The sequence below is a fragment of the Neomonachus schauinslandi genome, chromosome 1, assembly GCF_002201575.2.
Source record: "Neomonachus schauinslandi chromosome 1, ASM220157v2, whole genome shotgun sequence".
NCBI lineage: Eukaryota > Metazoa > Chordata > Mammalia > Carnivora > Phocidae > Neomonachus > Neomonachus schauinslandi.
The window spans coordinates 132,821,585-132,837,844 of NC_058403.1; the positions used below are offsets into that span (position 1 = coordinate 132,821,585).

At 41.2% G+C, this 16,260-nt stretch overlaps 1 protein-coding gene across 1 annotated transcript in view; it reads left to right on the top strand.

Moving 5' to 3' along the window:
- Positions 1 to 16,260, top strand: part of KAT2B (lysine acetyltransferase 2B) — a gene marked incomplete at its 5' end in the record, with an annotated part of 96,616 nt that overhangs the window by 44,666 nt on the left and 35,690 nt on the right. Inside the window, 4 exons of the mRNA XM_044912586.1 lie at positions 227 to 372; positions 4,526 to 4,618; positions 6,171 to 6,352; positions 13,185 to 13,376. Of these exons, the coding sequence (XP_044768521.1) occupies positions 227 to 372; positions 4,526 to 4,618; positions 6,171 to 6,352; positions 13,185 to 13,376 (613 nt within the window). The remainder of the gene's footprint in view (positions 1 to 226; positions 373 to 4,525; positions 4,619 to 6,170; positions 6,353 to 13,184; positions 13,377 to 16,260) is intronic.

Below are 16,260 nucleotides of genomic sequence, written 5' to 3' on the forward strand. Positions count from 1 at the left end.
AAAGGGGAAGGCTAAGGCCCAGCAAGGTGACAGTCTTTTAATTATAAATCAACTTGGTGAGAAGACTTAGATCTTACAGGAGTTCAGAAATTTCCTGTTTACAATGCAGTCTAATGGCTTGGTGTCCCAGAAGGTTTTGAGAGAGACCCTTTTCTATTTTAAAATTGAGAACATTTGCAGTTTCCAGCTAACATGTCACATACGTTCCTTTGATCTTTGTCTTCAGCTGCTCATGTTTCCCACCTGGAAAATGTGTCCGAGGAAGAAATGAACAGACTCCTGGGAATAGTGTTGGATGTGGAATATCTCTTTACCTGCGTCCACAAGGAAGAAGACGCAGATACCAAACAAGTGTATTTCTATCTATTTAAGGTGAGGTTTTTACCATTTTAAAAAGGTGTTTCTTCTTTCTCTCATTGTTCATATGTGCTCAATTTCTGCACACCAGGTCGTGATCGTGGGTGGGAAGGCTCTCAGCTCATGATATGTTTGCCCTCAGGGTTTGTGGAAGCATGCGTTTCTTCATGAGGGAATCTCTAAAATGACCCACCATGTGTTGGACACATCACTTTCCTTGAGAGCCTTCATATTTGTATGCAGATTTGAATATCTTGATTTGCTTATGCTTATAGATTTCTTTCCATCCACCCATCCATTCATCCATCCAAGTATGTATTGCACACCTGCTCTGTGCTCTGTGCATGGCACTCATGTAGGCATGAGGGATAGATCAGTGGGCAAAGCAAAGTCGTTGCCCTCATGGAGTTGACATTTCAGTAGAAGAGGCAGACAATCAACCAGTAAATAATATATTTGCAGGTGGTGATAAGTGCTGTGAAGAGAAACAAAGTAGGGTAAGTGGAATCAGAATGGCAGGGATGGTGGTGGGTGGGAGGACACAATCATGAGGAAGGGCAGTTAAGAAAGGCGTCTCTGAGGAGACCACAGTTGAGCTGGACCCCGAACTGGAGGACAGGAGCCGTTGCTGAAAAGGGCTGGGGGAAGAGCTTTCCAGGCAACCAGAGGAACACCGTCTAGGCCGTGCCCTTAGTGAGCGTGGTGTGATGTGGGAAGAGCAAGGAGGCCGGTGTGGTGGAGCCTGGTGAGCAAGGGGAGGAGCAAGTGGGAGGAGATGTGGTTGGAGGGTGGTGCCAGGGCCTTGACTCTCAGGCTTCACAGGGAGGAATCAAGAGTTTCCAGATTTGGGCATCTCCCCACTGTCCTCTGGGTCTTGTTGACACCAGTCACGATTACTGCTCCCACGCCCCAGAGCTGGGGCTTCTTGGCTCTGCCTCAGCTCCCCTTAGGTCACATCGATCCCCTTTCTGCAGACATACGTTTCCCCAGCTTCTGACTGCTGTCGGGATGGACAGGTGTGGGAGAGAAACGGGTGGTGGGAACAGACGAACTACAGGGGGCCAAAACTATATTCTGAAAGGGAGCAGACAGAAGAAATAATTAAAAAACAGAAACCTTGCTGTTGAGGGCACTGTTGCTTATGTTCTATTATGTAATACTTCTAAGGTTTTTAAAAAAAAAAAAAAAAAAAAAAACAAAAAGCAAAACGCTCCACTCAGAGCTTAGAGCCCAGGAAAGGTTTGCCTCTTTACTGAGCACCGTGCTTCGTTTTATATGACAAGGATAGAAAAATTTTCCACTGAGTTCCTTCTTTTGCTTTGGCTGCTAGGAATCTCAGTGCAAATTTTGTGCCCAATTTCTGTACCTTTTTTTTTTTTAATCTGAATTTACTTGCTACATAATTTTCCCTTCTCCCCATTTATTAACTTTTGTCTTTTTTTTTTTTTTTTTTGGCGGGGGTGGTTACTAGTGGGGGTTTGGGGATAGATAGGAGACAGGTGTGGGAGTGAGAATTGTAGTTTTAAACTTTGGGGTCATGTGTGGGGATATTGGTTCTAAAAAGGTAAATGGGAGGTGGGGGGAGGAGAAAGAGAGAGACGAGAGGGGTGAGCAGAAAGGTAATGCACCTCTGAATTCCCCACCGCCATTAGCAGGCGCTGGGCTACTTCAGGTGACAACTTGTTGACATGGCTGTGAGGCCTGAGTCATCCAGATTGAACCCTGGCAGGTTCATGCTGTTTAGAGCTTCTTTGGAAAAAGATCTTAGTTGAAGAAAAACAACGTCTGCATGACTGCAGCGATTATTTGTCTTGGAACTGAGCACCCTGGCAGCCCCACCGCCCTGCTGGAAGTGAAGGTGGTGTCAAGGTTTCCATCCTGCCGGCCTCCTCTTGATTCCGTTTATAACTAACCAAATAGGCCAGACAGCATTGCTCTGCTTTGAAGTCCATTTTTTCTCTCTCTCTCTCTCACCTCCCTCATCTTTAACAGCACAAATATATTTACTCATGGGAACAAAATCTAAAATATTCAGCATTCTCCCCCATTTCCCCCCCAGAGTCATTTTTTGGGCAAATAAGTAATAAGTCATCCATTCCTTAGCTTTTGAAAGGCAGTTCCTGTGTCTCATATGTCTCAATAATTACATTAAAATTAAATGTATTATACCTTTAAGTAACATTTAAAAAACTTGAGGCTTAGATTTTGGAAAAAAAAAAAAAAAAAAAACCCAATGAAAAGCTGCTTCCTAAAGCTCAGTGTATCCCAGAACCTGTAACTGTGGCTCCCGAGCTCGACTCTCTGGGCTTCAATCCTGGCTCCATCACATATGAAATGTGACTTTGAGCGAGTCATTCTCCCTCAGTTTCCTTATCAGTAAAATACAGACAGTGATAGCCCCTACGTCTAAAGGTTGTTAGGGGGTATTAAATGAGATACGACATAAAGAACTTATAAGAGTGGTGAAAGTAAGGATGCAAATGCTTGCTGCAAGTATTAAATTTCTTTTATATGGCCACTTATCCCAGCTCCATCCTTTTGTGTAGATGAAGAAACTGACGTTCAGCATCTCCCCAACCCATCAGTTTCTTTCCAAATTGAAACCCCCAGGGGACCAAGTTCTCAAATGGTCTTATTTAACTGGGCAAACAAAGTATGCAGCCACAATTATCTGTATTTAAATTTTACAATCCTGGGCGCCTGGGTGGCTCAGTTGGTTGAGCGTCTGCCTTCGGCTCAGGTCATGATCCCAGAGTCCTGGGATCGAGCCCCACATCGGGCTCCCTGCTCAGTGGGGAGCCTGCTTCTCCCTCTCCCTCTGCCACTCCCCCTGCTTGTTTGCTCTCGCTCTGTCAAATAAATAAATAAAATTTTATGATCCATCTTTCTATATCCTTAGAAACACATAGAGTGACTTATCATTATTGCATGTTTATTTTTATAAAAATGGGCATAATACATTGAAAGGATAAACAGATGCCCCGTGCTAATTATGTATATGGCACCCCTAGAAGGAATTGAGGCCTTTGTAAGACATGGCTCAGGGGGACACAGGGTGATCTTCAACCTTGGGTGTTAGTCCATTTCCATTAACTCCTGGGAGCATGGTTACCACGTCTTGTTTCTGTTGAAAAGGCAGTAAGTGGAGAAAGGAGAGAAAGATGTAACGTAAGTAAATGCATGGTCATATCATACCTGGCCCACATGTAAAGGTTACAGAATTTTCAAGCAAAGGTTGAAGGTAAAGGATTTCAATATCAAGTTTATTTTCAAATTAGGTCTTGATTAGTGACTCTGTTCCCTTTTTCTCTCGGATATGTGCTCTTTGAGGGCTTTGAATTCCAGTGGCAAGGATTAAGAGCAGTGTTTTGTTTTGTGGGCATTGAGATGCCAGAACACTTGGCTTGTATTCTGTGCAGGGAGAGGAAATGAAAAGAGACCGCAACAGTGAAAGTTGCCGATTGAGAGCCCTGCAGAATTCCTTCCCAAAGGGCCTGGGCCCTAGTTTATGGATAGGACATACAGCTGGTACAGACAGCCCTCTCCTCTGGCCTCACTTGTGCAGAACGGGTCTCTGCCTTCCAGGGGTTTAAATATGAACCTTCTTCGGGGTGCCTGGGTGGTGCAGTCGGATGTATCCGACTCTTGGTTTCAGCTCTGGTCTTGATCTCAGTGTCATGAGATCGAGCCCTGCGTGGGTGTAAGATTCTCTCTTTCTCTGTCTCCTCCTCCCCGCGTGCTCTCTCTAAAATGAATAAATAAATCTTAAGCAAACAAAAAACAACCCTCCAGAGCATCAGCACACCTGCGGTGGCCTAGATGGGCATGTGCAAAGTGTGGCTGTTGTGTACCAGGCCTCTGGGTCAGTGGGGATCTGGCAATGGTGGGGAGAAGAGAAAGGGAGTAGGATAGAGGAGTCTGATTGTACTGCTAGTGCTCTAGGCTGCTCAGAACATGAAAGGGGTCTAGTTTCTCATAGCTCTGGTCATGGGCATGAAGGCAAATTTGGGTTACCTCGTAGTCACCCATTCTATTGATTTAAGGATTTATTTACATGTAGATAAGATAATTAGAATATGGTGACTTCCCTTCAGAGGCTATGTTGTGTGTGTGTGTGTGAGAGAGAGACAGACATTGATTTTTTTTTCCTTAATGATTTTTTTTGCAGCTCTTGAGAAAGTCTATTTTACAAAGAGGAAAACCTGTGGTTGAAGGCTCTTTGGAGAAGAAACCCCCATTTGAAAAACCTAGTATTGAACAGGTAAAAATTTAGAAAAAGAAAAAGAGAAACCCTTTTTTTTAATTGCTCTAAGGCTGAACAAACCTAATCTTCCTTCCATCCTCTATACCCAGTTTTGAGATGCTCACTGAATCTGTAGAAATTGTCCTGGACCCTTTGCGTCAGAAGTGAAAATTTAATAAATGATCTAGCTGTTGTCTTTTACAGTTGCCGTATACTCAGAATTCACTGTGTTTGGGGAAGAAAAAAATTAAGCAGAACATGTAGGTCATAAGAACGCATGGAATGTGCTTTTTCTTGGTGTTGATGTTTTAAAATTAAGTCAATTAAGTCTTTGTTCTTTTGTTTGTCACTGTCTGAAAAAGCCTATTGAGGTGAGGGAATTAAGGAGCATTGTCAAAAACATTGTAAGTCAAGCAAAAAACACAAAAAAGAAATGAGATTTTGCATCCAGAAATTGACTTCCTGTTACATTATGATTCCTGGAAAGAAACTGGTTTGCTTGGGGAAACTGTTGACATATATAGACTTTTTCTGTGAGGTGTTGTATCCTTCCTCAGAGTCACTTTTTAGCCTGCCAGTGTTCGGCTAAAGAAATCTCGGAGACTCTTGACTGAATTTCTTGATGAGAATGATTACAGAACATAGGACATCAATCAGGGTCTCTACAAATACAAATAAATGTATTTTTATCAGTCAGTTTTCAGTAGAAGAAATTTTATTTTGTCTCCAAACTCTTATTCAATAAGAATTCATTGTTCTTTTATTTGAAATTAGATTAGTTGGGAGTGTTCTGCAGAGACATTAAATTAATCCACAGATTCTTTTAAAAACTCACAATTTTGAATAAGATTTTTTTCTTGGTAAGCTTGCTGAAAGCGAAAGAGTGATAGTAAAGAGTTTAAATTCTCATGGTTTAGTTCAATGGAAGACGAGCTAGCAGCCTTCTGATTAAAATTTTGGTAGTGTAGGGGTGCCTGGGTGGCTCAGTTGTTAAGCGTCTGCCTTCAGCTCAGGTCATGATCCCAGGGTCCTGGGATCAAGCCCCACATCAGGCTCCCTGCTCAGCGGGGAGCCTGCTTCTCCCTCTCCCACTCCCCCTGCTTGTGTTCCTGCTCTCGCTGGCTCTCTCTCTGTCAAATAAATAAATAAAATCTTTAAAAAAAAAATAAAATTTTGGTAATGTAAAAATGTAATGCTTATCCAGGAACCTCATTGTACGTGATCTATATTGATAGTGCAGCAAGAATTATTCTGCAAAATAGTCGTATTTTATTGTTTAAGAGGTTTTGACCTTTTCAGTCTGTGATTTTGATTTTCCCTTTAACGCTTGAGGATTGCAGCAGGCATAGAATAGCAACCCACAGCTTCTCTGTCTTGTCACTTTTCATCCACTATGATCTGTGGCACGATTCCCTCTGGGTATTCCTGTTTTCTAATAGGGAAAAGGAAGAGATTTTTGTGAATAGAGAAATGTCTGTTCTTTAATAACCACCAATGGTGCTGACTGTGGGTGTTCAGAATTAGTATGATTGCATAGCCATATGAATAAATTGCCTTCCCTCCTTTTAAGGGTGTGAATAACTTTGTACAGTACAAATTTAGTCACCTGCCATCCAAAGAAAGGCAAACGATAGTTGAGTTGGCAAAAATGTTCCTAAACCGCATCAACTATTGGCATCTGGAGGCACCATCTCAACGAAGACTGCGATCTCCCAATGATGATATTTCTGGATACAAAGAGAACTACACAAGGTAATCAGATCACCAGTTCTTTTCCTTTAGAGCCTGTTGCAGACCTAAAATTACTACTTGGCCCTGCAAGCGGAGGGTTACCCAGTTTTTGTGGTAACTCCATCAATTCAGAATGTTTCTATAATTTATTTTTTATTAATATCATGATATTTTGGGGGGTGAGGGATCCAAACCACCTAGCCCTGTACTACCCAGTTCGATAGTTGATAGCTACATGTGGCTACTGAGCACTTGAATGTGACTAGTATGAATTGAGATTTCAAAGCTTGTACAAAAAAAGGAATGTAACATATTTCATTAGTACTTTTTTATATTGATTACATGTTGAAATGATGATATTTTAGATATATTCAATTAAATAAGATATATTAAAGTTAATTTCATCTGTTTCTTTTTACCTTGTCAATATGACTATTGGAAAATTTAAAATTATTTAATGTGGCTTGCATTGTATTTCTATTGAATGTCGCCGATCTAGGTAACCATACTATGACTCTGTAATTATTATATAGAAACTTCACTCCCATTAGAAAACCAAAAAAACAATGACCACAAATATAATAGTGTTAAGGAATTTTTATAAAGAAGGAAAGATCACCCTTGGCCCAGCACCATGATGGAACTGATATCATTATACATGTTGTCTTCCAGTCTATTTTATATTATTTAGAATGAAAACATGTATATATAGAATTTGCATCCTTTTTGTCCCTCTACTTAACATCTTATCAGACATTTTACTGGTTACATTATGGTCAGTTGAATTGATGTACAGTAATTTACCCAACCATTTCCCTGTTGGTGGACATCAGGCTGTGCAAATATTCTTGGATTGCACGTTTTTTCCCCTAACATGGGAATTTGTTTTCATTGTTTATGAATTGCCGAATAATAGAACTCACTTTAAAAATCTTAAACATGGGGCGCCTGGGTGGCTCAGTTGGTTAAGCAACTGCCTTTGGCTCAGGTCATGATCCTGGAGTCCCTGGATCGAGTCCCGCATCGGGCTCCCTGCTCAGCAGGGAGTCTCCTTCTCCCTCTGACCCTCCCCCCTCTCATGCTCTCTCTCTCTCAGTCTCTCTCTCAAATAAATAAATAAAATCTTAAAAAAAAAAAATCTTAAACATGGGCCACACAAAATAGGATAACCTACATTTATTTTCATTTAAGTAAGAGAGTGACTTGAATTACCCATTCTGTTTCCCTTTTTATAACTTTTCCCCTTTTATATTTTATTTATTTAAGTAATCTCTACACCCAGTGTGGGGCTTGAACTCATGACTTAGGGATGAAGAGTTGCATACTTTTCTCTCTTCTGACTAAGCCAGCCAGGTGCCCCACCCCCTTTTATATTTTAGAGGCACATCAGGCTTGCTTCAGGAGATATTCCTGACTTAAAGTAGGCAATTTTTTTTATAGCCTGAAGAGCACTTGTACCCAGGTTATTTACTTTTTTTTTAAGATTTATTTATTTATTTATTTAAGAAAGAGAGAGAGTACGTGTGAGCAGGAGAAGGAACAGAGGGAGAGAATCTTCAAGAGGACTCCCTGCTAAGTGCAGAACCTGAGGTGAGGCTCAATCTCAGGACCCTGAAATCATGGCCTGAGCTGAAACCAAGAGTCAGACATTTAACCAACTGAGCCACTCAGGCACCCCTCCAGGTTATTTTCTGTAACAGGAGATAACATGTAGGAATGAGTATAGTTTAAGATAAGTTTTCCTCTCTGATTATTGACCCGATATTCGTGAGTAATATCCCCTTTCCTCTCCTCTCTTTTTTTACAGTATATATAATTTGAGTTATAAAGTATTTCCGTACTAATGGACTTTTAAGGAATTACAGATTTCTTCAGTATCAGGTTTTTAAATTACATATTTCTATACTTTCAGAATTTTTCATGAAATAATGTAGTTCCTATATTATTTTAACTGTTGTTTATAATAAGGGTTAAGATAGTAAATCTATCAAAAATATAGGGATGCCTGGCTGGCTCAGTCAGTGGAACATGCAACTCTTGATCTTGGGTTCATGAGTTTAAGCCCCACGTTGGGTGTAGGGAGTACTTAAAAAAATCTCTATCTTTTAAACCCATTTGTGAACAATTGGCTAAGCTGAATATTTGCTAAAACCAGACCTCTGAAAGTATTTACCATTCTTAACAGAGGAAAAAATGTTTCATTGAGAAGGAGAATTAAATGTAAAGCAGCATGGAAGATATTACTGTATTTTAGAAAACAGTAAAAATATACTCTGTAGCTTTTGGGAATTACCAAGAAATGGGTGGCACTTACAAATACTTAAGGAGTAGTAAAATTAGAAATGGAACTTTGAAATGAACAGGGGGTTTGAATCACAGCTCCATCCCTCCCTAGTTCTGTATGCTTTAGACCAGTCACTTCACCTCCTTGACCTTCGGTTTCTTCGTCTTTCCGAGTCTCATGACTACCGGGAGTGTTGTGTGTAGCGTCTGGCATACAGGACGGGTGCTAGGAAGATGATAGTCATCGTTTTCCTCCCACACACGTTGTTCTCTAAAACTCAGACGCTGCCAGTGTGGGACTCTTAAGCTAGAGCGTGTACAACTGAAGGGGAGTTGTCATTATTTGAATATCACTTTAGAAACTAAAATAACAGGGAATAAAAGACAGTAGCAGATTCCTTTCTAGCTCAGCCTCTTGAGCCACTGTCCAAGGGCAGTAGAAGAGTGGAGTCTGACCGTGGTGAAGAGAAACCTTCTGAGAGACTGGAATGAATACACTCTGATGAGTTCTGAAACCTGCTAATTTCTAGGTGGAATGGAGACCAAGAGCCTCTGTTAATAATAAATAAGGAAATGAAGGTAGACGACGCTCACCTCCCCCACTTGCCTATGATCACGCCACGTAGATGAAGAAAGGGAAGTACAGAGAAGCCAACCTGTGAAAATTATGAGAAGCAGTAATTGTTTCAGAGTAAAACCTCACTGTCATGACCACTTAGGATTTTAATAAACCACACTCCACTACAGCATGGTGTCTCACCAATACTCATTTTCTCAAAAATGGGTAATATTATAGGCTGCAGGCACCACCAGGTTTTATCTTGATGTGTAAGTGAACCTCAGGACCTGTAATGCTGGTTCAGCATATAATTTACAGCAGTTGTAGCAATTAGAACAAAGGGGCTGAACACTCCTGGAGCTTGTATGTCAGCATGAAAATGGGGTGAAATAGGATTCTCTGTGGAAGAGACCAGACTCAGAGAATGATTATTGTAGAGCTACCTGTGAAGATTTTCCAATTAAAAAATTAAGTGCAGATTGAACAGTAGAACTGCTTAAATGACATAATCCTCTCTGTTCTGAATAAAGGAAAAATATAAGTATTTTGCATATTGAAAACATCTGACATTGTAATGTTAACATGTACTTAGAAGTAATAATTAATAGAAGTATATATCCCCTGGAAATCACTGTGGATTTAGAAAAAGATCTGGTTCAAATGTTTTGAAGTTCCCTGAATTTCATGATGGTGCACTAATATAATTCCATGAAGAAATAGCCTGAAAATAAAGTGTCTGAAGATTGTGACTTTTTAAAATACATCTGACCACCAGAATCTGCTACTAGAAGCGTCAAATAATTAGTCTTAGATTCTGAATTGTGCAGACCTTCTGAAAGGTGTAATGGTCATCCCTATATTGGGGAGATGTTTTGTAAGAATACAGTGCAAGTTGGATATAACTAAGTTGATTTTGGTGAAACAGTTGTATGTAACCGTTGTTCTGTGTTACTGAGCGTTCATCATTAGGCGTGTAAGTATAGGACAGTACATAGCAGGAAGCATGGAAAGAACAGTGGGCTAGGGGGTAAGAGACCCAAGCCTTGAGTTGAGGTGAACTAGGACAGGTCACTTAATTCCTACAGACCTTAGGATTTTCATTCTAGCAAGTAGGATGACATGGTCTGTGCTCAAGTTCTCCAGTTCTGTTCACATTTTAAAGAAAGGAGGGTGGTTGCAAATCATCCTGATGCTGTCAAAACTCTGAGTTATTTGCATACATATGCCATTTTTATTAGGCATACAAAAATGAATGAACTGTCCTTTCACTGCTTTTGAGAGGACCTGAAACCGGTCGTTCAGGTAAAATCTTTTCCTACAGTCAAGTGTTTGGAGGAGTGTGTGTGCAGAGACGAGGCACACAAATTCGCATTTCTTCTTTCCATCCCACCACGCTCAATGACCATGTCATTTATTAAAATAGCACCCAGACACCACACGTTGACTCAGTCTCTGTCTTACCATATTGTGCACCTTACAGATTTATAAAATGGAATTAATCTTAGAAGTAAAAACAAAACAAAGCTAAAAAGCATCAACTGTGGTCTATAAAATGGTTTTCAGAGGAAATGAATGGAAGCCTATTATTTGAAACATTTTACTAGACAATAACAGTTTGGGTTGCCTTCCCTTACCCTGGGAAGTTTGCATGGCCTGTTAAGCACTTCTTTATAACACTTGATGATCTTACGGTACCTACCATTGCTGTAGCAGAAATAACATCAGTTTTAAATAGAGTATCAGACATCTGTGACCCCTCCACAGATGGAAATGCTCTTTAGACTCAAAATCAGCACCTCATAATGTGAGCCACAAATGGAATTTAAAATTTTCTAGTAGTTACATTTTAAAAAGTAAATAGGCGCAGGACATTAATTTCAATACTCTTTTATTTTACCCAATATATAAATATTATTTCACTGTGTGATCAATGTGAAAAATTATTAATGATGCATCTTTACCTTCCTTTGTGCTATCTTTAAAATCCAATGTGTATTTTATCCTTATGGCACATCTCAATTCATTCCCTCAGTTTTAAATGGTTAAAGCTAAATGGAGTCCTACCAAAGCAGTAAAGTTATCTTTCATGGAAAAATATTTCATACTGTTTCCATTTAAAAGTAACTTTTAAACTGATTAAATGCCACTAAAAATTAAGCTCCTCAGTTGCACTAGCCACATTTCGTGTGCTCAGAGTTACATGTGACTGGTGGCCATTGTATCAGCACAGACAACAGAACATTCCCAGCAGCAGAGACGGCTGTTGGGGCAGTACTGGTCTAAATCCTGAGAATCTTTAATCTTCCAGTGCAGAAAATTGGACATATTTTTAACATTATAGTCGTGCAATGGCCCAAGTCTCGTGAAACTGAATTTCTGATTATTAAGGTTTGTACCTTTAACTCTTAACGTTTGTCATTTCATAATTAGTCACTTGGGAGCTGGCCTCCCTTCAGCCCTGAATATCTCATAACCTCATTAAGTGGCCACAGACTAACATCCAGCAAAGACTGGCCTCGAAGGTGATACAGTATATGAGGTACAAAATAAATGCACTTGCTAACTTCTCTGCTACCAAGAACACTGTTCTGATTTGACAAGATACAGTGACAACACTTTAAGATGCACATTTGGGTGTAAATTATTAAGACAGAAAAGCTGGGAGAAGTGTGGAAATAGTAGCAGGGTCTTAAGGTTAATTTTGAACTTAGGCAGATGAACTCACACTAATGCACATTATCTTTCCGGAAGATGAACCACCACAACCACTAACGCCGTCACACACACAGGGAAGATAGGAAGTGATACGGGATAACATAAAGAAAGCAATAAGCACGAGTTAATTACTGTTATTCCACTCTTTATTAAGGGTCTGAGAGTTCATCAGGAGCTTTCCATTAGCAGTTTGGACACATGAGAGCCCTCTGTCCCACTTTAAAGGAGATCAGGAAGGCACACAGAGAGCAGAGGTGTTAATTTTTGGAAAGCAAAGGATGTTTGGCTATGCTACCAAGGAATAAGGATCTTCTGAGCTTCTGAGCCCTGGTCTCGTGCCACCCTCTGACCCCCACTCTACAATGATGTGACTGGCTCCTGGGAATTTGAGACCTCGCATCCTGGGAGACCATAAAGAAAGAGGGTCGATTTTGAATAAACTTTCATTCTCCAGCTTCTCTTGGCTGAGTGAGCTTTCTACATTGTATGCCCTACATAGCCAGTGTACCCCAGAACTGTGGTCAGATCTCAAGAAAGCCTCTGGTTTCCCTCTGGGCCTGGGCACTCGTCCAGCTTTTTGTAATGCCGAAGTGCATTTTTAAGTTGGAGACAGAGTCGTTGAAAATGCACCTAAGCGACAGGTGGTGAAGCTTGTTACTTCCTGCGTTTTGACTGAGTTTTGAATAGTCTTGAAGATCTTTATCTTTCCACCAAAGCTTCAAGGGTATGTGAGTGCTGTGTAAGCATTTTAAATTTTACTCAAGAAACGAGATGGTGGAATCCTGAGTCTTTCACAAATGGGCATCCTCAGCTTCCCCTTTAATTTCTTCTTTTATTTAAACTCCCGTTTATGTACCAGAAACTCGAATTCAGTATGCACTGTCCATACAGTATCTCCTACCACGCGCGTACCAACCCAACGAAGTAGGTATTCTTGCTGTCCACCTTTTACAGGTAAGGACCTGGAGACTCAAGAACACAATTACATTTCCTAAGTCATGGCAAAGCAGGGATTTGAGCCCAGGACTGCCTGACCGCAGGGCTCACTGCGCGATGCTGCAGAATGGAATGAGTTTCATGGAACTGGACCCCCCCCCCCCCCCGCCATGCTTGTATATGGGCGGGCGAGCCACTCTGATTTCCGGGTTTCATTAGCTGGCAGGGATACTACGGCTTGTCATTGCAGACCTAGTTTCTTCTGCTGTGGTTAATGACAGGAGAGTGAGCATCATCGGACATTTTGGATGCCCTGGGGGTTTAAGGGATAGTGATGGAGCTTGTTCCCTCTTATCACAGGTGGCTGTGTTACTGCAACGTGCCCCAGTTCTGTGACAGTCTACCTCGGTACGAAACCACCCAAGTGTTTGGGAGAACACTGCTGCGCTCAGTCTTCACAGTCATGAGACGACAACTCCTGGAACAAGCGAGACAGGAGAAAGACAAACTGCCCCTTGAGAAACGAACTCTAATCCTCACCCATTTCCCAAAGTAAGAGAGCGCCCTTGCCTTGCCGGTCTTTGCTCCTGGAGCTTGGGGTCGATAAACACACGCCAAAGCCTATACCAGTAACGAGACCAGGAATGCCAGGAAAGGCATCCCAGGGAAGAGGGAGAAGGGATCCTCTCCTTCCGCAGCTCCCTTTGTGGGTCTTCTTCGGTATTGCACAGCACATCTGTTGTTAGCGTGAATTTGCGTTGCCTGCAGGCATGACTCCCTTGGCCCCATCTCCTCCCACCTGGGTCTTTGTCTCTGGGTCTGCGGTGGGGTAGTGCTTTGTTGGGTGTATCCAGCTGCCAGGAAGCTAGAGGAGGATGGGGGAGAGTGGTAGAAGCAGTTTCCATCTACTCGGCAGGACACTCAAGTGGCTGGTTTTTTCTGTCCCACATCTCCAATCCTTTCTAAGCCTGGAGAAATCACTCCTGCCTCAACCACAGTCAACCTGCCCCCTCACTGTTTATAAACTAGACCCCAAGAGCGGGGCTGGACAGGAATAGAGAGGCTTCCTTCAGAATGATCTTTGTACCTCTCTACTCATTTTTTTGCAGAATGTACATAACTCTTGTGCACCTTGCTTCTTTTACCTGCTCCAACGTATAAATTATCACTTACATGTTTTTCAAACAAAGGAAATGTGTTAAAGGAATAGGAAGTTGCAGTGTTGTATACCATTGGCCTTGGAAATGCATTTTCAGTGCTAAGAACCAAAAATTTAAACTAAAAGGCTGGCTGCTCATGAGAGGGGCTGAGGGTGCAGTTGCCGACTTGTCATGGACCAGCGACAGCAAGACATGGGTGAGACAGTTTATTCTGTGGGTGTCATTCGCCTAAACCAGCACTTGTCGTGGAGGGGGCTGAAGGTATCATTTGAAAGGGCTTTCTAGGTGCGATAGAGGCTTCCTTCCCCACACCACTGAGAATTGCTGGTATAGAGAAGAGAGTTTAAGAGAAGAGGTATTACATTCTTTAACCAAAGACTGATGATACCCTGTTTTAGTAGGGAAACTAGATTTTTATTATTACGTTACTGTTATGGGATTACCCAATTTGTTTCTCAGGAAAGATAGCTTTAATTTTTAAGATAAGTTCAGTCCAAAACAACAACAAAAATGTTTTTTTTTTTTTTTTATAAAAATTAACTGAAAATTCCTTTGCAGTGTAACACAAATCCTAAGCTGTAGGTAAAAGATGTCATGGGTAATTCTGATGAGCTTTAGCTGAACGCCCAATGTTTGCACATAAATCCTAGCATCCTGAGTTTCAGTGTTAATTCTTAAGGCAGCCGGTTCCTGAGACTGAGGCAACCATGAACATTCTGGTATTCTCCAGGGAAGAAGATACAGAAGTACTAGAGCTGCAGTTTGGGTGTTGCCCCTAAATGGGTTATGATCTCTCGGCATGCCTGTGTATTCAGTAGCTGCCTTTTGGTTGGTCTGAGCTCCTTGACTTCTAGATTGAGAGCAATTTTCTTATTTCTCTATTACATTTGCCACATAAGCAGCATTTTATATTTTTAGATTATGGTTGTCATTCTCTGTCTCTAAGCCAAGGAACAAAGAGGGTGCTCCCCCTACCCCACCTTTTATGGTACGTAAAGAGAAATTTTAATTACCTTACAGAGTAACAGATTTTTTTTTCCCATAGCAAATCCATTTTGCTTCTTGCAGATATTTGCTAATTATAGTGTATTATGTTCCTTCATCCCATAGTTCTGGCATGCTTATGCTGTTGAGTTAAAAAATCAATGCTGTTGTTTTGCTCTTCTCTATTACTAATGGTAGGGTAAAACTACCACCCACTTCTCCTTTTAAATCCCTTGTCATTGAATATGACAACATTGGAGCTGTTAGGGATTTATACCTCTAGCCTTGGCAGCAGAATCATGCATATGGAAGCTTGAGGTGCTGTTTGAGTCTTGGGCACTGTCTCAGAGTGAGAGCTGTACCAGGCCACATACCAATCCCCTAGGTCGCTGTGATTCGCGCGTGCATTTGCAGGGCTTACATCCTCATCTTCTTCCTCCTGGTATGTGCCCTTTCTCCCACTTGGCTTTAACTTGTGCCTTTCCTGGGGCACTTGGGTGGCTTAGTTGGTTAAGCATCCGCCTCTTGATTTTGGCTCAGGTCATGATCTCAGGGTCACGAGATGGAGTCCCACCTCTCAGCAGGGAGTCTGCTTCTCTCCCTCTTCCTCTTCCCCTCCCCCACCTTGCACTTGCATGTGCTCTTTCTCTCAAATGACTAAATCTTTAAAAATATATATATGTATTAAAAAATAAAAACAAAACTTGTGCCTTTCCTCCCATCCACCAACTTACAAGGTTGTTTTTAGAAAGGTTTAGTACCTATGTTTTCTCCTAGAAGTGATAAATGCACATGCTGGTGAAAATTTGGTTAAGAGAGAACAAAGAAGCAAAAGACCCCCCCTTCCCCCAAAGCCCTACCGCTCTGAACTACTTTTAGTGTTTTTAGATATTTCTGTTTTTCTCCATGGATTGTTTTATTCTACATACAATTTTGAATTGTATCTATACACAAAGCAAGCATTCTCCCATGTCATTGCATGAGACTATTCTTTATTGTAACGAAATAACTGTATACAGATACAACACACACACATACGTTTATATAGAATTATTTTTCCTTAATTAGTAATGGCATTCTTCCTTGGTGAGTCTCTCTGCAGGGCTTTGTGAAGAGTGTTCTGACCATAAAATTACTGATAGAGAAGGAGCCTGGAAAAGGAAAGGAAATTTACTTCTGTGATGAAGGGCAGTTGAGGAAGTCTTGAGGGCCGTGTAAGGTAGGAAAAGGAGAAGAGACCTCGAGCTCTTTCTCCTCAGCAAGATCAGAATGTGATCTCAGTAAGGATCTTA